The sequence below is a fragment of the Pongo pygmaeus genome, chromosome 8 (assembly GCF_028885625.2).
Source record: "Pongo pygmaeus isolate AG05252 chromosome 8, NHGRI_mPonPyg2-v2.0_pri, whole genome shotgun sequence".
NCBI lineage: Eukaryota > Metazoa > Chordata > Mammalia > Primates > Hominidae > Pongo > Pongo pygmaeus.
This window is the reverse complement of record NC_072381.2, coordinates 20,246,628-20,268,699: the sequence shown is the minus strand read 5'-3', so window position 1 is coordinate 20,268,699 and position 22,072 is coordinate 20,246,628. Positions and strand designations below refer to the sequence as shown.

Here is a 22,072-nt window from a genome sequence, read left to right as displayed (position 1 = left end):
AACATTACATTTGTAGTTCTTGGAACTTTATTTTTATATTCTTAGTCCAACAGGCCTTACTTACTTTGTCAAAAGAGTTGGAAATCAAACACACAGTTATTCTAGTCTAAATATTCTGCAAATTTAAGGCTACAATTTAGTAAATTTTCATTCTGTACTTTGTCAATTTGTTAAAATGAAACAAACCATAAGTTTAAATTTCTTTGTTCTTTCTGTCCTTCAGGTCTCTAATTAATCTTTCCTATCCAGTTTCAACAAACATTAGCCAAAGCTCAGCTGTCCTAGAACTCTCTCAGTACTGGGTCCTTGAGCCACGTAAGTTTTCGTGTCTATAAATGCTTTTGAAATTAGAACCAAAATATAACACAGAAATCAACAAGGTGGAAAAAAAAACTAACTAAAGAAAATACGTAAATATAAACATTTAGATTTAGATGAGAAATCCCCCCAAATTGAATATTTTTTTTCTTAGAGACATTTCACTCTAATTACTCAATGATTACTCAATATAATTACTCAATAATTTTATGAAATTGGTAAGTCCTGATGCCAACAATATCAGAATACAAAACAAAAGAGCTAACAATCAATGCACCCAGAAAATTAAAACTAACCAAACCATTCTTTATTAAGCAAAAGAAACCAAGAGGCAAGAAAATGATTCGAGGATCATGGCTGTAAAATGTCCTTTTCTTGACACTTGGAAGAAAGACAGCAGTCAAGAACAAGGGGAAGGGAAAGAAATTATCAATGCATCACTTACTTCTTTGTATCCGAAGATGATTCGTCCATCCATGAGCAGAGTTGCCTGGAATGTGAAGCTTCCAAGGTTATAATTATCCTGGAGATGTACATGGTCCCACTGGACCACAAGTGCTGTGCCTATACACCCATTGAAAGAAGAAGAAATGCAATGAGAAAAACATACCAATCAATTCTGGTGGGAGTTTTCACAAAAATGTTTTTGCATCTGGCCTTCAAATCTGGCAGTTGTGCTATTTCGATTTTATGTGGTTAATCAAATTCTGTTATTGAAATAGCATTTGGGATTTTTTTTAAAAGATTGAGTATTCTCTAAATATTTAGTAAAATACAACCTCATACTAAGGTCAATAATTGAGCTAATGCAGTGTGGGGGAATTTTGCCTTAGGAATTTTATTAATGTTAATAGATACTGTCTACTTAAATTTCCATAAGCCACTTTCAAAATGCAGCCCAAGTGGATTGAATGAACTTCAAATACATTTGACAAATGCTGAGAGAGAAACACATTTAAAAAGTTAGGACCACATACAAAAGACCTGAAACTGTCTTTTCCATACTTAGAATTATACTTTTCCACATTGAAGGAGTTCCTTTAACACTAATGGGAATTTTCTCCTTGAGTTCACAATGCTTGTATTTCTGTCTTTGTTGTGTTTCTTCCAGGAAACTGCAAGAAGCTCAAAGGGCCCTGGGCTAAGATTTTTGAAGCCCCCTTGAAGCACACTGGAATGAAACTTCAGTGCTGTATATTATATTCTGACTCACTCTGTCAGTGTTTACCATAAACAACTGGACATGAAATAAAAACTGAAACATAGTTTAATAGTCACCAGTGAGAATTCAAATTTTTGTTTTAACTGACATTGTGTACTCTCTTTTTTTAAAAAAAAGAAAAGAAATGAGCTGCTAAGACTTTTTCTTCACTCTAAATATTAGATTTTTCTGTTTGGTTAAAAAAACTGTTGCCTAAAAAAGTTGTGTTGAAAATGAAAATCATAGAACTAAAAGAGCAAATCTTATCTCCCAGTGATATCTGATATATTTAAAAATTACAATTGCATGGAAGAATTAATTTTCAGTAACTATTTGGTGCTATTAGTAATATCTCTTGAGCTCGTTGACAATTTTAAATAGACACATTATTTCAAATATTTTGAATACCAAATTGTAAGTCCTGAAAGGATGTTGAAGTATAGAAATGTATTTCTTTTGAGGCAAAACTTTAAAAGTAAAAAGGAAAAAAAAAGTTTTTTAACTTGACCTTGGTGCTTTTAGCCATTATCACTGCTATGAGTGAAGACCACCCAGGTCTCTTCCTTCCACGGGCATCTCTGTGTCTATATTGTCCTGGAGGGAGGGAGGGAAGGAAGGAAGGAAGGAAGGGAGGGAGGGAGGGAGGGAGGGAGGAGGAAGGAAAGAAAGAAAGAAAAGAAAAGAAAAGGAAAGGAAAGGAAAGGAAAGGTAAGAAAAGAAAAGGAAGGAAGGAAGGAAGAAAGAAAGAAAGAGAAAGAAAGGAAGGAAGGAAGAAAGGAAGAAAGAAAGGAGGGAGGGAGGAAGGAAGGAAGGAGAAAAGAAAAGAAAGGAGGAAGGAAGAGAAAAGAAAAGAAGAGAAAAGAAAAGAGCAAAAAAAGACAATAGCCAGGAAACTTCCCATGATTTTATAAGTATAGGAATTTTCTGATTGTGAAATGCCTCCTAACTTCTTTTTCCTTCACACATGTCTACAACCCTCAAGCTCTAGTCTATTCCTTATTTTCTAGTTTCTATCGCACTCTGGTGATGCAGTGAAAACAATGAACCAGAGGGCAGAAGACTGAGACTTGCACCTTGTCTCTATAAAACTTTCCATGTGAACTTGGACACAATTAATCTGCATGAATCCGTTTCCTTTCCTATAACATGGGGAGTATAGTTTTTGCCTTCAAGCAATTCCTGCATTAAATGCAAGAAAATATAGTTACCCTTGATTATTTATGAAAATAAGAGGGCTATATAAATTAAAGTTTTTAATGCAAATTCTGAGGAAGCGATTCCCAATATTTTGTTAGCAGCAGGTTGTTAAAAAGCACACTGTTGGCCGGGCGCGGTGGCTCACGCCTGTAATCCCAGCACTTTGGGAGGCTGAGGCAGGCAGACCACGAGGTCAGGAGATCCAGACCATCCTGGCTAACACGGTGAAACCCCGTCTCTACTAAAAAAAATATTAAAAAATTAGCCGGGCGTGGTGGCAGGCGCCTGTAGTCCCAGCTATTCGGGAGGTTGAGGCAGGAGAATGGCATGAACCCGGGAGGTGGAGCTTGTAGTGAGCAGAGATCATGCCACTGCACTCCAGCCTGGGCGACAGAGTGAGACACCGTCTCAAAAAAAAAAGAAGTGTACTGTTTGCACATGCTAAGTTTTATATTATGTAATAGCATAGCTCTGTCAACATTTGCTGATTTAAATTTTCTAACCTGCTGCTGTCTTCTCCAGAGAAGTTTGCTTTCCTAAATTGTTGAGTTTCCAATCTTTAAGTATCCTGTCAATGATTCTAACCAAACTTGAAAATATTTCAGCAAGTTGTTGTGGTATTAAAAGGGCTTCGTGAAGAGCCTTACGGTGTTTAAAAGTGTTTCCTTCATTTAATAAAACACAAGTTTTCATTATCATATTGTTTGAACTCAATATTCCTCAATATTCGATTCCTATGGAATAAGTCATTACACAGAAGATATTTCAGTGGGTAAAAAATACATGCATTCTTGAGTAATAATACTTTTACAATTCTCAGAAATAAAACTCACTTTACATATGTAATTATTTTTATTCATTCATTGAATAATTATTTAGGACGTACGGCCTATTTAATAAAGTGTCTATGCAGGGTACTGGAGATAAAATGACTTCTTATAAATAGCCACAGTCCTTGTTTTTAAAGAACTTAGAGTTCAGCTGGAGTAGGATACATCAATTTTTAAAAATCATTCAAATACAAGTAAAATTCAAATATTAAGAGCTACCTAGGAACAAGGTATATGAGAATATATGAAGAGAGACTTACTTAATATGCTTTATGATTTTGATAGCAACAGCATAAAAACTTGGTCATTAGAATCATGTGCCCATGAGTAAATGACCCTAATATCACCTAGTGAATGTTGGAGCTTGGAAAATAGTCAATGTTCACTAAATCATTTATTATTTCCATAGGATAGATTACCAAGGCAATTTTGTATGGGAATCATAGAATAAGTTTCAGATAAGTTTCTGGCTGCAGTTTTGCCTCAAGAATACCGTACTTACAGTCCACTTGCACATCCTTGGGTGTTAGCACCTCATGAGGTTTTAAAAAATGGAATAGAATATAATAGTCCTTAAAATAATAGAGATGAATCACTATTGCGGCTAACATTTAGAGTTACTTAATATTGGATCATACCTTGGTGTTACTCAAGTTGTTCAAAGTGTATTTCCTTTTATTTATTTATTTATTTATTTATTTATTATTATTATACTTTAGGTTTTAGGGTACATGTGCGCAATGTGCAGGTTAGTTACATATGTATACATGTGCCATGCTGGTGCGCTGCACCCACTAACTCGTCATCTAGCATTAGGTATATCTCCCAATGCTATCCCTCCCCCCTCCCCCCACCCCACAACAGTCCTCAGAGTGTGATGTTCCCCTTCCTGTGTCCATGTGTTCTCATTGTTCAATTCCCACCTATGAGTGAGAATATGTAGTGTTTCGTTTTTTGTTCTTGTGATAGTTTACTGAGAATGATGATTTCCAATTTCATCCATGTCCCTACAAAGGACATGAACTCATCCTTTTTTAGGGATGCATAGTATTCCATGGTGTATATGTGCCACATTTTCTTAATCCAGTCTATCACTGTTGGACATTTGGGTTGGTTCCAAGTCTTTGCTATTGTGAATAGTGCCTCAATAAACATACGTGTGCATGTCTCTTTATAGCAGCATGATTTATAGTCCTTTGGGTATATACCCAGTAATGGGATGGCTGGGTCAAATGGTATTTCTAGTTCTAGATCCCTGAGGAATCGCCACACTGACTTCCACAATGGTTGAACTAGTTTACAGTCCCACCAACAGTGTAAAAGTGTTCCTATTTCTCCACATCCTCTCCAGCACCTGTTGTTTCCTGACTTTTTAATGATTGCCATTCTAACTGGTGTGAGATGGTATCTCATTGTGGTTTTGATTTGCATTTCTCTGATGGCCAGTGATGGTGAGCATTTTCTCATGTTTTTTGGCTGCATAAATGTCTTCTTTTGAGAAGTGTCTGTTCATGTCCTTCATCCACTTTTTGATGGGGTTGTTTTTTTTTTCTTGTAAATTTGTTTGAGTTCATTGTAGATTCTGGATATTAGCCCTTTGTCAGATGAGTAGGTTGTGAAAATTTTCTCCCATTTTGTAGGTTGCCTGTTCACTCTGATGGTAGTTTCTTTTTCTGTGCAGAAGCTCTTGAGTTTAATTAGATGCCATTTGTCAATTTTAGATTTTGTTGCCATTGCTTTTGGTGTTTTAGACATGAAGTCCTTGCCCATGCCTATGTCCTTAATGGTAATGCCTAGGTTTTCTTCTAGGGTTTTTATGGTTTTAGGTCTAACGTTTAAGTCTTTAACCATCTTGAATTGATTTTTGTATAAGGTGTAAGGAAGGGATCCAGTTTCAGCTTTCTACATATGGCTAGGCAGTTTTCCCAGCACCATTTATTAAATAGGGAATCCTTTCCCCATTGATTGTTTTTCTCAGGTTTGTCAAAGATCAGATAGTTGTAGATATGCGGCGTTATTTCTGAGGGCTCTGTTGTGTTCCATTGATCTATATCTCTGTTTTCGTACCAGTACCATGCTGTTTTGGTGACTGTAGCCTTGCAGTGTAGTTTGAAGTCAGATAGTGTGATGCCTCCAGCTTTGTTCTTTTGGCTTAGGATTGACTTGGCAATGCAGGCTCTTTTTTGGTTCCATATGAACTTTAAAGTAGTTTTTTCCAATTCAGTGAAGAAAGTCATTAGTAGCTTGATGTGGATGGCACTGAATCTGTAAATTACTTTGGGCAGTATGGCCATTTTCACGATATTCATTCTTCCTACCCATGAGCATGGAATGTTCTTCCATTTGTTTGTATCCTCTTTTATTTCATTGAGCAGTGGTCTGTAGTTCTCCTTGAAGAGGTCCTTCACGTCCCTTGTAAGTTGGATTCCTAGGTATTTTATTCTCTTTGAAGCAATTGTGAATGGGAGTTCACTCATGATTTGGCTCTCTGTTTGTCTGTTATGGGTGTATAAGAATGCTTGTGATTTTTGTACATTGATTTTGTATCCTGAGACTTTCCTGAAGTTGCTTATCAGCTTAAGGAGATTTTGGGATGAGACAATGGGGTTTTCTAGATATACAATCATGTCGTCTGCAAACAGGGACAATTTGACTTCCTCTTTTCCTCATTGAATACCCATTATTTCCTTCTCCTGCCTCACTGCCCTGGCCAGAACTTCCAACACTATGTTGAATAGGAGTGGTGAGAAAGGGCATCCCTGTCTTGTGCCAGTTTTCAAAGGGAATGCTTCCAGTTTTTGCCCATTCAGTATGATATTGGCTGTGGGTTTGTCATAGATAGCTCTCATTATTTTGAGATATGTCCCATCAATACCTAATTTATTGAGAGTTTTTAGCATGAAGGTTGTTGAACTTTGTCAAAGGCCTTTTCTGCATCTATGGAGATAATCATGTGGTTTTTGTCTTTGGTCCTGTTTATATGCTGGATTACATTTACCGATTTGCGTATATTGAACAAGCCTTGCACCCCAGGGATGAAGCCCACTTGATCATGGTGGATAAGCTTTTTGATGTGCTGCTGGATTCAGTTTCCCAGTATTTTATTGAGGATTTTTGCATCAATGCTCATCAAGGATATTGGTCTAAAATTCTCTTTTTCGGTTGTGTCTCTGCCCGGCTTTGGTATCAGGATGATGCTGGCCTTATAAAATGAGTTAGGGAGGATTCTCTCTTTTTCTGTTGATTGGAATAGTTTCAGAAGGAATGGTACCAGTTCCTCCTTGTACCTCTGGTACAATTCGGCTGTGAATCCGTCTGGTCCTGGACTCTTTTTGGTTGGTAAGCTATTGATTATTGCCACAATTTCAGAGCCTGTTATTGGTCTATTCAGAGATTCAACTTCTTCCTGGTTTAGTCTTGGGAGAGTGTATGTGTTGAGGGATTTATCCATTTCTTCTAGATTTTCTAGTTTATTTGCGTAGAGGTGTTTGTAGTATTCTCTGATGGTAGTTTGTATTTCTGTGGGATCGGTGGTGATATCCCCTTTATCATTTTTTATTGCATCTATTTGATTCTTCTCTTTTTTTCTTTATTAGTCTTGCTAGCGATCTATCAATTTTGTTGATCCTTTCAAAAAACCAGCTCCTGGATTCATTAATTTTTTGAAGGGTTTTTTGTGTCTCTATTTCCTTCAGTTCTGCTCTGATTTTAGTTATTTCTTGCCTTCTGCTAGCTTTTGAATGTGTTTGCTCTTGCTTTTCTAGTTCTTTTAATTGTGATGTTAGAGTGTCAATTTTGGATCTTTCCTGCTTTCTCTTGTGGGCATTTAGTGCTATAAATTTCCCTCTACACACTGCTTTGAATGTGTCCCAGAGATTCTGGTATGTTGTGTCTTTGTTCTTGATGGTTTCAAAGAACATCTTTATTTCTGCCTTCATTTCGTTATGTACCCAGTAGTCATTCAGGAGCAGGTTGTTCAGTTTCCATGTAGTTGAGTGGTTTTGAGCGAGTTTCTTAATCCTGAGTTCTAGTTTGATTGCACTGTGGTCTGAGAGACAGTTTGTTATAATTTCTGTTCTTTTACATTTGCTGAGGAGTGCTTTACTTCCAACTATGTGGTCAATATCAGAATAGGTGTGGTGTGGTGCTGAAAAAAATGTATATTCTGTTGATTTGGAGTGGAGAGTTCTGTAGATGTCTATTAGGTCCACTTGGTGCAGAGCTGAGTTCAATTCCTGGGTATCCTTGTTAGCTTTCTGTCTCATTGATCTGTCTAATGTTGACAGTGGGGTGTTAAAGTCTCCCATTATTATTGTGTGGGAGTCTAAGTCTCTTTGTAGGTCACTCAGGACTTGCTTTATGAATCTGGGTGCTCCTGTATTGGGTGCATATATATTTAGGATAGTTAGCTCTTCTTGTTGAATTGATCCCTTTACCATTATGTAATGGCCTTCTTTGTCTCTTTTGATCTTTGTTGGTTGAAAGTCTGTTTTATCAGAGACTAGGATTGCAACCCCTGCCTTTTTTTGTTTTCCATTTGCTTGGTAGATCTTCCTCCATCCTTTTATTTTGAGCCTATGTGTGTCTCTGTACGTGAGATGGGTTTCCTGAATACAGCACACTGATGGGTCTTGACTCTTTATCCAATTTGCCAGTCTGTGTCTTTTAATTGGCACATTTAGTCCATTCACATTTAAAGTTAATATTGTTATGTGTGAATTTGATCCTGTCATTATGATGTTAGCTGGTTATTTTGCTCGTTAGTTGATGCAGTCTCTTCCTAGTCTCGATGGTCTTTACATTTTGGCATGATTTTGCAGCGGCTGGTACCAGTTGTTCCTTTCCATGTTTAGTGCTTCCTTCAGGAGCTCTTTTAGGACAGGCCTGGTGGTGACAAAATCTCTCAGCATTTGCTTGTCTGTAAAGTGTTTTATTTCTCCTTCACTTATGAAATGTAGTTTGGCTGGATATGAAATTCTGGGTTGAAAATTCTTTTCTTTAAGAATGTTGAATATTGGCCCCCACTCTCTTCTGGCTTGTAGAGTTTCTGCCAAGAGATCCGCTGTTAGTCTGATGGGCTTCCCTTTGAGGGTAACCCGACCTTTCTCTCTGGCTGTCTTAACATTTTTTCCTTCATTTCAACTTTGGTGAATCTGCCAATTATGTGTCTTGGAGTTGCTCTTCTCCAGGAATATCTTTGTGGTGTTCTCTGTACTTCTTGAATCTGAATGTTGGCCTGCCTTGCTAGATTGGGGAAGTTCTCCTGGATAATATCCTGTAGAGTGTTTTCCAACTTGGTTCCATTCTCCCTGTCACTTTCAGGTACACCAGTCAGACGCAGATTTGGTTTTTTCACATAGTCCCACATTTCTTGGAGGCTTTGCTCATTTCTTTTTATTCTTTTTTCTCTAAACTTCCCTTCTCGCTTCATTTCATTCATTTCATCTTCCATGGCTGATACCCTTTCTTCCAGTTGATCGCATCGGCTACTGAGGCTTCTGCATTCTTCACGTAGTTCTCGTGCCTTGGTTTTCAGCTCCATCAGCTCCTTTAAGCACTTCTCTGTATTGGTTATGCTAGTTATACATTCTTCTAAATTTTTTTCAAAGTTTTCAACTTCTTTGCCTTTGGTTTGAATATCCTCTCGTAGCTCGGAGTAATTTGATCATCTGAAGCCTTCTTCTCTCAGCTCGTCAAAGTCATTCTCCATCCAGCTTTGTTCCATTGCTGGTGAGGAACTGTGTTCCTTAGGAGGAGGAGAGGTGTTCTGCTTTTTAGAGTTTCCAGTTTTTCTGCTCTGTTTTTTCCCCATCTTTGTGGTTTTGTCTACTTTTGGTCTTTGATGATGGTGATGTACAGATTGGTTTTTGGTGTGGATGTCCTTTCTGTTTGTTAGTTTTCCTTCTAACAGACAGGACCCTCAGCTGCAGGTCTGTTGGAGTACACGGCCGTGTGAGGTGTCAGTATGCCCCTGCTGGGGGGTGCCTCCCAGTTAGGCTGCTCGGGGGTCAGGGGTCAGGGACCCACTTGAAGAGGCAGTCTGCCTGTTCTCAGATCTCCAGCTGCGTGAGAGAACCACTGCTCCCTTCAAAGCTGTCAGACAGGGACATTTAAGTCTGCTGTCTTTTTGTTTGTCTGTGCCCTGCCCCCAGAGGTGGAGCCTACAGAGGCAGGCAGGCCTCTTTGATCTGTGGTGGGCTCCACCCAGTTCGAGCTTCTGGGCTGCTTTGTGTACCTAAGCAAGCCTGAGCAATGGCGGGCGCCCCTCCACCAGCCTCACTGCTGCCTTGCAGTTTGATCTCGGACTGCTCTGCTAGCAATCAGCGAGACTCCGTGGGCGTAGGACCCTCTGAGCCAGGTACAGGATATAATCTCCTGGTGCGCCATTTTTTAAGCCCGTTGGAAAAGTGCAGTATTCGGTTGGGAGTGACCCGATTTTCCAGGTGCCGTCTGTCACCCCTTTCTTTGACTAGGAAAGGGAACTCCCTAACCCCTTGTGCTTCCCGAGTGAGGCAATGCCTTGCCCTTCTTCGGCTCGCGCATGGTGCGCACACCTACTGACCTGTGCCCACTGTCTGGCACTCCCTAGTGAGATGAACCTGGTACCTCAGATGGAAATGCAGAAATCACCAGTCTTCTGCATCGCTCACGCTGGGAGCTGTAGACCGGAGCTGTTCCTATTCGGCCATCTTGGCCCCTCCCCAAAGTGTATTTCCTAAGGCGAATATCTAACTATGTTTAATTTCCTCGTTGTGCTATTTTGACCTGTAAAATGGCTTTCATCACACTGGTCAGGAGATGGCTCTTAGCAAAGTGATCATATTTCCCCAAGGCTACAGCTACCATCAAGTCTATTCCAACCATGAGCAAATTTCTTCCTTGATCATCAGAAATAAGACAAGAGTAGAAATAACTGTGTTCATCCCAAATGCTTGTATTATTTGCAGGCATAAAATTGTCTTTTGAACAAATAAATATCATTTTTGAATGATAAATACACAGAAAATTCTATATTTAATTAATTGTTCCAATATAAACTCTTTGTTACCTATAATTTATTTTCTCTACCAAAGTTACAGCTTTCAATAAGATGTTGAGATGAAAATTCATTTATGTCTCCACGATCTTGAATTTCTCGCTTGGATTTTGGCACCACTTAATGATATATTCTAGTTTTTTAATTTTATATGTCCCAAAAAGTAATAGCAGGGATATATTGCTCTTGGTAAATTTGATAAATCTTAACGGGCTCTCACTCATTTTTTAAAGTGAAGAAAACTTTATTTTCTTAAGTTGAACTACCCACAACTAACTACTTTATACTTTTTTAAATATGTGTTCATCTTATTGATGCATACAAGTCATAAGTTCTGGAAATTTAATGTCAATATATTATGCCACTTGCTTCTACTGGAAGATCAGAACTAACAAAATTATTCTTATTTCCATTTTTTTTCTTATGGGAAAATTGGAAAACTGACTTATTGAAATAGCATCAAATAAATGCATTTGCTTTGTCTGAGGTCTTGTCTACAGCAACTCATTTTTATTGTGTATAGTAGATGTTAATAAACGTGTTGAATGAATGAATGCCATTTGTGTACTTTATAAATCTTAGCAGTATAACATTTGTCATCTCAGACCATTTGCATCAAGCAGTTTACACACCAAAAAATAAACAGTTTACAAAAACATTAACATGAATCTGATGCTTGAGGTTTGAAAATATACATGCAGCAAAAAATAGGCTACTCAACACATACCGTTATCAAAATATCTGACAGTTGAATTTCTGGATACACTGGGATCGAAATTTGCCATTAAAGGTGCTATGTACTGTGTGGCTGTTAGCATTCGATGTACAACTTCTCCAGTGTATATGAAACCTAGAATTAGAAAAATAGGAAACATATTCAGAAAAAGAAGCCCATATAAAATTATGATTAAAATACTTCCAACTCAATTACAGTCATATTATGAAAATAAAATGTCACGGTAGCTGGAAAAAAAGGAACATATCTAATATCTTAGTATCTAATTAACAATACTTCGTCTGGATTAAGTAACAAATTCTTGTATAATTTGGTAGAACCTTGGAAATCCGAAATCTTTAACATGTACAATTTTGATTGGGGGGAAAGTGACTATTATCTGGATGAGATTATTAGGCTAAAAATGCTAATACAGTATTATAAGTAATTCAAATATTCAATTTGCTATTATTAATCCCTCGTTATTTTAACACTAGCTTACCACACAAGTCCTTTTAATTAGTGAATTCATTTTCATGATATTTATGTAAGCTACCATCTCAGCATAGGAATTTTAGAAATGACATCTGGTAAAATGCAGAAAATGTTTTGATCCTTTTTTTTTTTTCTTGAAAGTTGAAAGGGGGTTAAACACCCATGGTGAAGTTTTCAAATTGTTGGTTTGTTCAAGCCTCTATATTATCAGCACGCTATCAAGAAGATAAAGTCTATATGTTTGCAGATAAGGTGGTAAAACATTGACAATGCACAAATGCCTCTTTATTTAGAGATTTAATCAATGCCAGTCTATTCCAGCAGTTGGATAATGAGAGGGAATTTATTATGGAGAACTTTGGCTTTGAATTAACTTTCAATAGCTCCTATGTTACAAGTCTAACCCACTTTCAATTATTCACACTAGGTTTATTTACTTTGTGGATTATCCATGACAAATTGTTAATCCTGTGCTGGCTTCTTGCCTTCAAGGTCTTTAGCTGCCTGAAAGGGGAGTCAGCTCAGGGATTGCTAACTAATTTTAATATTAATCTAAGAAATACACAATTGAGATTACATATGCAAATGCACACACACAAATAAAATGCAAGGCAAATTATTTGTGACAATGCAGTTGTAATGTTTGGGCAGTCAAGAGTTAATTAGATACCCGACACTAACATAAATCATTTCTCTAATTTCACAAGAATTAATAAGATAATAATATTTAAAGCTCAAAAAATGTTAAACTTCGATCACTCATTTTATGGTCTGAATAAATATTTCATTGGCAGATTGCGATCTTCATTGTTTCAGATTCCAAATTGTAATGTCTAGGTAAGTTATTGCAGAATTAAACCTGTAGTTATTTACTTAGAAATTAATTTCTCTCTTTTTGGCAATATCTTCTTTCCTTTGACTACCTTTTAACTTTTCATCAAAAGCATAATTGAACTCTAGCTATTCATCTTAAAAAATTTTTAACTGGAAAAATCTTCAATGTGTACTTTTATCATCCTGACTTTTTGTTTCTTATATGACTCCTTGTTTCTTATTTGCCAAGCACTATCTGTCAAAATAAATACCTGATGCTTTAAGCAGAATTTCGTACATTTGTAATTTCACATAGCTCAAGTGTATTAAACATATTATGGTGATATGGTCATTGCTTTTATTATATTTCCTTCTAGATTTTCAGAGTCATACTCCTAATATTCAAAGTGCAATATCACATCCTTAACATTAAAAACATGAAGAGTAACTGTTTTCCAGGGTCTCTATTTTTTCTCCTATCCTCACCAGCATGCATTTATAATTTATCATTAAAATGAATACAAAAATGCTATAGATACCATCTCTTAAGAGAAATGTTTGAATTAGACTCTGAAAAGTGTTATTTCAGAGAAAATAGCTCCAAGTAGGTTATTTTTCTTCTTTATATTCTCCAAGTACAAATAGAAGAAACTGCTTAACTTGGAGGATGGAGGGCAGTTATTCAAGGAAGGAAGATAATTTTAAATAAATACAAAATCCATTCTCCAAGACAACTTTGTAAGAAGAACAGCAGCAATCCCTAGAAATACACTGTTGCAAAATATAAGAGCACTGATGATTTCAGACACTTCAAACTTACTGTTAGTATTTAAATAAATAAGATATATATACTTTCCCCTCAATGTTTCTACATAGATTTGCCAAGAAACTGCTCCCACTCTCAATAACCCAGTTTTCAAATCACAGAAACCATTAACTGTTATTTCTTTTGATCAGGAAAATGTTTCCCAAATCTACAATTTATGAAATGTCAAACGTGAAATTTCAAATGGTTTCCAAAGAACTAAATAGAAATATAGAAGAATTTGTTAACATGTAAAAGCCATAGATACGGTTTTTAATTATTTTATTACTAGAATATTAAAATAAGTTATGTTACTAGGAGTATTATGGTTGCTACAGCCACAGTGAACAAGAAACTGCTACCACAATTACTAGCATGTCTGGCACTACTATTACTACCAACACTATTAGTACCACCACCACAAAGAATTAATATGAAAAAAAAATAAAAACCCCAAGAAGGAAAAAAAACCCTACTACTCTGCAAAATGAGTTTAATTTTACTAATTCAGGGAATATTGTTTGTTTTTCTTGGCAATACTTAAAGTTAATTATATCAATATCTCACGTCAGTTTCTAATGACCAAGAAATAAAATTCTTAACTTCTTGGTGAAGCCCATCTAATGATAGGCTTTACCTAGTTCTCCTTAATTTTCCAGATTTTAAAAATATCACTTCAGAAGTGGTTAATAATCGAGTGGAGAGAAACCTTACAAGCTTTCAGGGCAATGTAATTAGGTGTTAAATAAGAAAGAGTTATGCAAATTAATGCAACAAAACTCCAAAGCTTTAAAGGTACTCATAGATACCAACACCCCATTAGACATTTACTTCTTTTCTTTGGCTGTTCTGGGCCTTCCCAGCTAAAGATTAGATAGATAGATAGATAGATAGATAGATAGATAGATAGATAGATAGATAGATAGATAGATAGATATTTTACATATATATATATGTTATATATATATACATGTTATTTTTCTGGTCCTTCATGTTTTGGGGTAATTTAAGCAATATGTTTGTTTGTTTGTTCATTTATTTATTTATATTTTTATTTTTTTGAGACAGAGTCTCGCTCTGTCACCCAGGCTGGAGTGCAGTGGCGCGATCTCTGCTCATTGCAAGCTCCGCCTCCCGGGTTCAGCCATTCTCCTGCTTCAGCCTCCCGAGTAGCTGAGACTACAGGCGCCCTCCACCACGCCTGGCTAATTTTTGGTATTTTTAGTAGAGAGGGGGTTTCACCGTGTTAGCCAGGATGGTCTTGATCTCCTGACCTCATGATCTGCCTGCCTTGGCCTCCCAAAGTGCTGGGATTACAGGTGTGAGCCACCGCACCTGGCCATTTTTATTATTATACTTCAAGTTCTGGGATACTTGTGCAGAACATGCAGGTTTGTTACATAGGTATACACGTGCCATGGTGGTTTGCTGCACCCATCAATGCGTCATCTACATTAGGTACTTCTCCTAATGCTATCCCTCCCCAAGCCCCCAACCCCCTGACTGGCCCCCGTGTGTGATGTTCCCCTCCCTGTGTCCATGTGTTCTCATTATTCAACTCCCACTTATGAATGAGAACATGCAGTGTTTGGTTTTCTGTTCCTGTGTTAGTTTGCTGAGAATGATGGTTTCCAGCTTCATCCACGTCCCTGCAAAGGACGTTAACTCATCCTTTTTTATGGCTGCATAGTATTCCATGGGGTTTATGTGCCACATTTTCTTTAGCCAGCCTATCATTGATGGGCATTTGGGTTGGTTCCAAGTCTTTGCTATTGTAAACAGTGCTGCAATAAACATATGTGTGCACGTGTCTTTATAGTAGAACGATTTATAATCCTTCAGGTATATGTTTTAACTATTTTATTTACACATCTTTGTAGCCATTTGAAGAGCTAATCATACAATGTCTCCTTTGCTTTCTATGTGATTCTACTATAAATAGCACTCATCTGCTCATCTGCCTTTGCAGAAAAGTGGTCATTTATGCAGATAATTTGGGACTGAGAAAGATACCCTCATTTAAAAGAATCAAGTAAGAGAAGCAAACATATTTTGTTCTTTGAAGCTCAAATAATAGCGAATACATGGCCACTCCCTTTTGCCTTAACAACTAGTAAAACCAGAGTCAAATTCTGACATCAGTTGTAATCAACAGCTTTGTTCTTGTACCTTGAAAACTTTCCTTGGGCTGCTTTCCGTAGGTGGTCTTTAGTCATGTGAATAATCTGTTTTTACATCTGTAAGCCTCATCGAGTCATTTGGGATTTTCTATCATTGTAGATCTTGTCATGCATAAATCCCATTCAATCATTATAGATTTATTAACCATAACTATGTATTTACTAATCTGAAATATTATTCTGATAATGGTGAAATTAACCAGTATCTATATAGGCCCTCGCTTATTATATTATTTTCTTTTTTCTTTTTTTTTTTTCTTCTGAGACAGAGTCTTGCTCTGTCACCCACACTGGAGTGCAGTGGCACAATCTTGGCTCACTGCAAACTCCGCCTCCCAGGCTCAAGTGATCCTCCTGTCTCAGCCTCCCGAGTGGCTGGGATTACAGGTGTGCACCACCATGCCTAGCTAATTTTAGTATTTTTAGTAGAGATATAGTTTCACCACATTGGCCAGGCTGTTCTTGAACTCTGGTCTCAAGTGATCCACCCACCTTGGCTTCCCAAAGTGCTAGGATTACAGGTGTGAGCCACTGCACACAACCTTCATGTATTTTCTTTATTGTATTCTTGCACTAACTTTAAAAAGAATAATGGTACAATTAGTATTATTTCAATTTATTAAATGAAGTATTTAATAAGGCTGGGTAATTTGCCTAAAGCCACATGGCTAGTATAGGTCTTGTGATTCCAAATGTTACGGACTCTTTACAATATATTTTTGCAGTCATTATGTGTCCAGCCTCACAACAGGTATATCAGAAGACAGAAAGTTAGGCAGTATTATTTTTACTTCTCTTGAGGTCATTTCTAAGGCAATCACTCTGTAGGAATGCTGACAATCCCCATAAACAAGTTAAAATTGCCACCGGATGACAGTTTCCACAATTATCCAGTAAGTCCTCACTTAACATCTCCAGGTTCTTGGAAACTGCGACTTAAAGGTAAAATATGTAATGCAACCAATTTCAGCACCGGCTAATTGATAACAGTAAGAATTAAGCTCCTGTGGTATATTTCTGGATACAAAACCTCACCAAACTTCTAAATAAAGTGTTCCAAAAACACTTCTGATATTAAATATTTAAATAAAATTGAGCTCTACATACATTTAAGAAAGGTTAATAAAAACAGATAAGATAATTATTTATCCAGTTATTTTGATTCTGGGTCACAGGTGGACTGAGCCTTTCCTGGCAGCTAAGGGAGTGAGGTAAGTACCAACCCTGGACCAGATGCCATCCCATCCTAGGGCACATTCCCACATACACCCACACTCAATCACAGAGGCCATGTCGACATGCAGTAAATCTGATGTGCACATCTTTGGAATGTGGGAGGAAACTGAAGTACCCAGAAAAAGCCTACACAGACATGGGGAGAACGTGCGAACTCCACACAGACAGTGGCCCTGGCCAGGAATCAGTTTTTTTGCGTTTCTTTTCTCATCAACATTGAAGAATGATGTTGAACAGAACAACTTTATTCAAGGATCTGCTATATACTCTCCCTCATTGGATTTTATACTTAAACAAGGAGGTTAAGGAAGAAAAGACCTGTTCTGTCTGTGCGAAAATTCCAGCACCTATGCCTTAGAGCAGGGTGGTGGCCACCTCAAATCATGCTACTTTTATTGTAATACCAAAGCCTCTGTTATTTTAATTGGAAGATTTCTTAAATAGATTTATATTATATTCCTCTATTGCATTTCTTCAAATGAGACATAAATTGACATAGGAATCACACACGATGAGATAATTCATTTCCTAGTAGAATAAAATGATTTCCTAGTGATGTGACTAAGTTACTTAAACTCTGTGTACCTCAGTTACCTAATCTGCTAAATGGGAGTGTAACAGAGTCAATATCATTGGGTTGTTGTGATGGCTGAAAGAGTCAATACTATAAGACAAATGCTTACAAGTTTGCAGAAAACCAATGAATCACTTATATTTGCTCAAATTTTTACCCCTTGAGGCCTTTTCTATGAAGTATTTACAAGTTAATCTTGGACTTATGCTAGGAGATTTATATAACTTTAAAAATTGTGCTTCAGGTCTAAATGTACGACATGTGTCTATCTGCCTTATTCTTGTTTGAGTTAAGGTACATTATTGATCCTAACTACAGGATAATAGATAACAAAAACCTGAGTGTCCAAAGTTCTTGGCTTGATATATTTCTCCTTACATTCTGATGGAACAAGCACTTTGTAGTTAAATGCTGTCTTCAGAGTGCAAATGATAATGGTATATGTCATCTCTGTTATGACATATGTACTGTTATCTCTACACATTAATCAAATAGATCTGAAATTTATGATCTTTTATCCATAAGGATTTGAAGACCCACTTCCTCATCGTGATCTCTCACTAACCTTATATATATTCCACTTCTTCTATTCATGAAGAATTGAATTACTTAACTGCGGGTTTGCAGTTATTGTCAATAGCTCAGAGTTGGTGGTGGACAAGTTGCTTGAACAACTTGATGAGGTCTCAGAACAATTCAAATTATGTTTTGCACAAGTTCTATTTTGTAAGGCATGATACATTTCATATACTATAAACTACCTTCTTTAATACAAATACTTGTCAGATTTTTAAACAAAACCATGTGTGGCAGCAATTGATAATTTGAAAATTAAAAGTTGTGGTAAGTTATTTGGTAACGTAACTGTCTGCCAGCTGCTATAGTACAATGACAGGTTTTATGTAACAGACTTCCTCTGAATAAAATTGGTGCTAGTAGACCACATAGTTCACTATGAGGATATTGGCTTGTATTTGCAAACTAGATGGTTAAAAAAAAATGAAGGGAAGAGATAGAAGCATTCAGAAATTCATGTGACTTTACTAATCACTGGTTCCTAGGCAGAAAACTATAATATTGTCAATCACCAAATACTTTCCCTTTACAATTCCAATCCAGCTATCAAGTTAAAATATATCAAGAGATTTTATATTAAAATATATTCATCAGTTCTTAGGAAGCAAACTATAATATTGTCAATCACCAAATAGTTACCATATTTATACTTGTAACCAGCTGTCAAGGTAAAATACATCAAATAGATTTTGTATACAAATTTAAAATATATTTACATGTGTTAACATATATCACATGTCATAGACTCCTTAATTTTATTAGCACCATTGGGGATTGTAAACCACAATGAAACCATTCCTTGGGGGGAAAAAAGTAACAAGTGACAACTCTGTTATCAGCTGCAAATTATGTTCATAAAACTACCAATATAAAAATTTGTGTTGACCATATAAAGAGGCTCTCCCCAACTCCAGAAGGAACAGGAGCTGAAATGTGTACATGAAGAGGGGAAGATAGACAAAAAACAAACAGACAAACAAAAGCCAAAAATCAAAAACCAAAAAGCCCGAAACTTCTTCCTAAATTTTCATTTTGAACTAACAACAAAATTGTTGATTTCAGTGCTTGTTTCCTCCATCTTGTTCCTCAAAGAAATTCATGTAATATCTTCTTCGTTAATGTTAATTCTTCCTAGTGGTCACTGTCAACAGCTCCCCTCCCCACCTCCCTAAATGCTTCTGATTATCTAGGATTTCTAGATATGGGTTCATTCAGAACCATATCTAGACTGCAGACTACGCATGCCAACTCTTGCAGTTGTATAATACACAAAGTACCTGGCTTTTCATGGAGACACTGAACTGGCCACCAAGTTTATTTCTTCTATCAAAATAGAACCAAGTAATATTTCAAAAGCCTTAATCCTGCAGGTAGAGTAATGGCAGCAATATGGCAGAATAGGAGTTTCCAGTACTTCTCCACTCTCAGAAAATCAATTTATACAACCATCCATGGACAAAAATACCTTCACAAGAACTAAGAAATCCAGGTAAGAGATTATAGCACCTAAGTGGAGCCCAGAAATAAGAAAAGATACATTGAAGAAGATAGGTAAGAAAATTTCACATTACCCACATCAAGTCTTCTCCAAGCCTATGCAACCCAGTGCAGAGAAATATACCCTCCAGGTGAGTAAAGTGAGCAGCACCAAGTTTTGATGTAGATCCCAACACTGGCCCATCCCAGCAAACCCCTTCAGGCAGGCCCATAGAGACCTGAGCTCCAGGTTGGCCCATGTGACTCCAGACTCCAGGCCTACCCCAAAACCAGGCCAGCACTTGCAATCGTAGGCTCCAGGCTGGCCCCCATGGCTCCAGGCTCCAGGATGAATGATGTGGCACCCAGTACCAAGTAGTTTGGCCTTCACAGACCTAGGCTTCATGTAAGCGCCTGTGAACGATTGTGCCAGGTTGATTCCCATAGACCCAAGATGTAGGCCCAAACTCATTGACCCAGGATCCATGCCTGTCATACAGACCCAGACACTAGGATTGCCCAGTTTATCGAGGCTCCAGGCCTGCATCTGCAGACCCAGGCACCAGGTTAGCTCCTGTGGACCAGGCAGTAGGCCCACCCAAATGCTGATCTAGCCAGCCTGCCCAAAGTCTCCAGAAGTAAGCCTCAACATAGACTTTGTCAGCCACCAGCACAGAATTTCTGGATGGACTGAGTGGTGAAGGACATTCTTTGTCAACATCAGTATATAAAGACTGAAAGAAGTGCCTACTTCTTCAAATGCAGATTACATTACCAATGCAAGGTAACAAGGCTCACAGATAATGAAGGAAACATGATAGCATCAAGATAACCAAATAAAGCACCCATAACAGACCTCAAAGAATCGGAGATCTATGAATTGCCTGACAAAGAATTGAAAACAATCATCTTGAAGCTCAGTGAGCTACCGGAGAACACAAGTACAAAACTAACTGATATCAGGAAAGCAAAAGATGAATAAAACAAGAAGTTTAACAAAGAGATAGAAACTATGAAAAAAAGAACCAAACAGAAATTCTGGAACTGAAGAAAACATTAACTGAACTGAAAAATTGCATAGAGAGGTTCAACAGCAGACTTGTTAAAGCAGGAGAAAGAATCAGCAAGCTTGAAGACAGAGCATTTAAAACTACCTGGTAAGAGGAGCAACAACAAAAGAATTTTTAAAAGAGTAAAGAAAGCCTCCAGGAATTATGAGACACCATTAAGTGAACCAATATATTCATTATGGGAGTTCCAGAAGAAGCAGAGAAAGAGAAAAGGCAAAAGCTTATTATGCATAAACAATAACAGAAAACTTCCCAAATCTGGAGAGAGAAGTGAACGTCCAGATCCATGAAGCCCAAAGAATCCCAAGTAGTTTAGACATAAAGAGATGATCACAAAAACATGTTATTAACAAATTCTCTGAAGTCAAAGACACAGCGAGAATTTTGAGAGCAGCAAGACAAAAATCTACTCATGACATAAAAGGGAAGGTCTGTAAGGCTATCAGGGTGTTTCTCAGCAGGAACCTTGTAGGGCAAAAGAGAGAAGAATAATAAATTCAAAGTGTTGAAAGCAAACCAGCAATGACCAAGAATACTATAACTAGCCAAGTTGACTTTTACAATGAAAAAGAGAGACAGAATTTCCCAGACAAACAAAAGACGAGGGAGTTGATCACCATTAGGACTACCTCACAAGAAATGGTAAAGAAAATCTTTAAGTTGAAATGAAATGATAGAAACTAACAACATGAAAATATATGAAAGAATTAAACTCACTGTAAAGGTCAGAATGCAATCACACTCAGCTACTCTTATACTCCAATAGTGCTCCACAACTCACTTTTAACTCTAGTATAAAAGTTAAAAGACAAAGGTTTTGGAAATATAGCTATAATAATTTATTAATGAATACATAATAAAAAAGATAAAATTGTGAAATCATCTACAAAAAATATGAGAAGACAAGTTAAAGTGTAGTTTTTGTATGTGGAGGAAGTTACATTATTATCAGTTTAAAACATATGCTATGACTTGAAGATGTCTTATATACGCTTAGTGGTAACCACAAAGGAAAAATTGGTGGTAGACATAAAGATAAAGAAATTAAAGCAAATCGCAACAAAAAATTATCAAATCAAAAAGAAAGCAACAAGAGAGGAAGAAAAGAAGAAAAGGGCTATAAAATAGAAAACAACAAAATGGCAATATTAAGTCTTTACCTATAAATAATTACTTTAAATGTATGGATTACATTCTTCAATCAAAAGACATATAGTGGTTGAATGGATTTTTTTTTTAAAGATCCAACTATATGTTCTTTACAAAGACTTAACTTTAGCTTTAATGGCACTCACATGTTGAAAGTGAAAGGATGGAAAAAGATAGTCCCTGCAAATTGCACCAAAAGAGAGCAGGAGTAGCCATAACTATATCAGACAAAAGAGATGTTAAATCAAAAACTGCCACAAGAGACAATGATAAAGATATCAATTCATCAAAAGGACATAAAATTGTAAATAGTTACGCCCTCAATATTAAGACCATAAATATATAAAGCAAATATTAAGAGAGCTAAAAGGAGAAATAGTTCACCAATACAATAAGAGCAG

General features: G+C 36.9%; 1 protein-coding gene across 1 annotated transcript in view; it reads right to left on the bottom strand.

Annotated features, from left to right (window-relative positions):
* Positions 1–22,072, bottom strand: part of PLXDC2 (plexin domain containing 2) — a 479,884-nt gene that overhangs the window by 131,723 nt on the left and 326,089 nt on the right. The window contains exons 5-6 of the mRNA XM_054503208.2: positions 11,310–11,432; positions 764–882 (exon numbers count right to left, since the gene is read on the bottom strand). Of these exons, the coding sequence (XP_054359183.1) occupies positions 764–882; positions 11,310–11,432 (242 nt within the window). The remainder of the gene's footprint in view (positions 1–763; positions 883–11,309; positions 11,433–22,072) is intronic.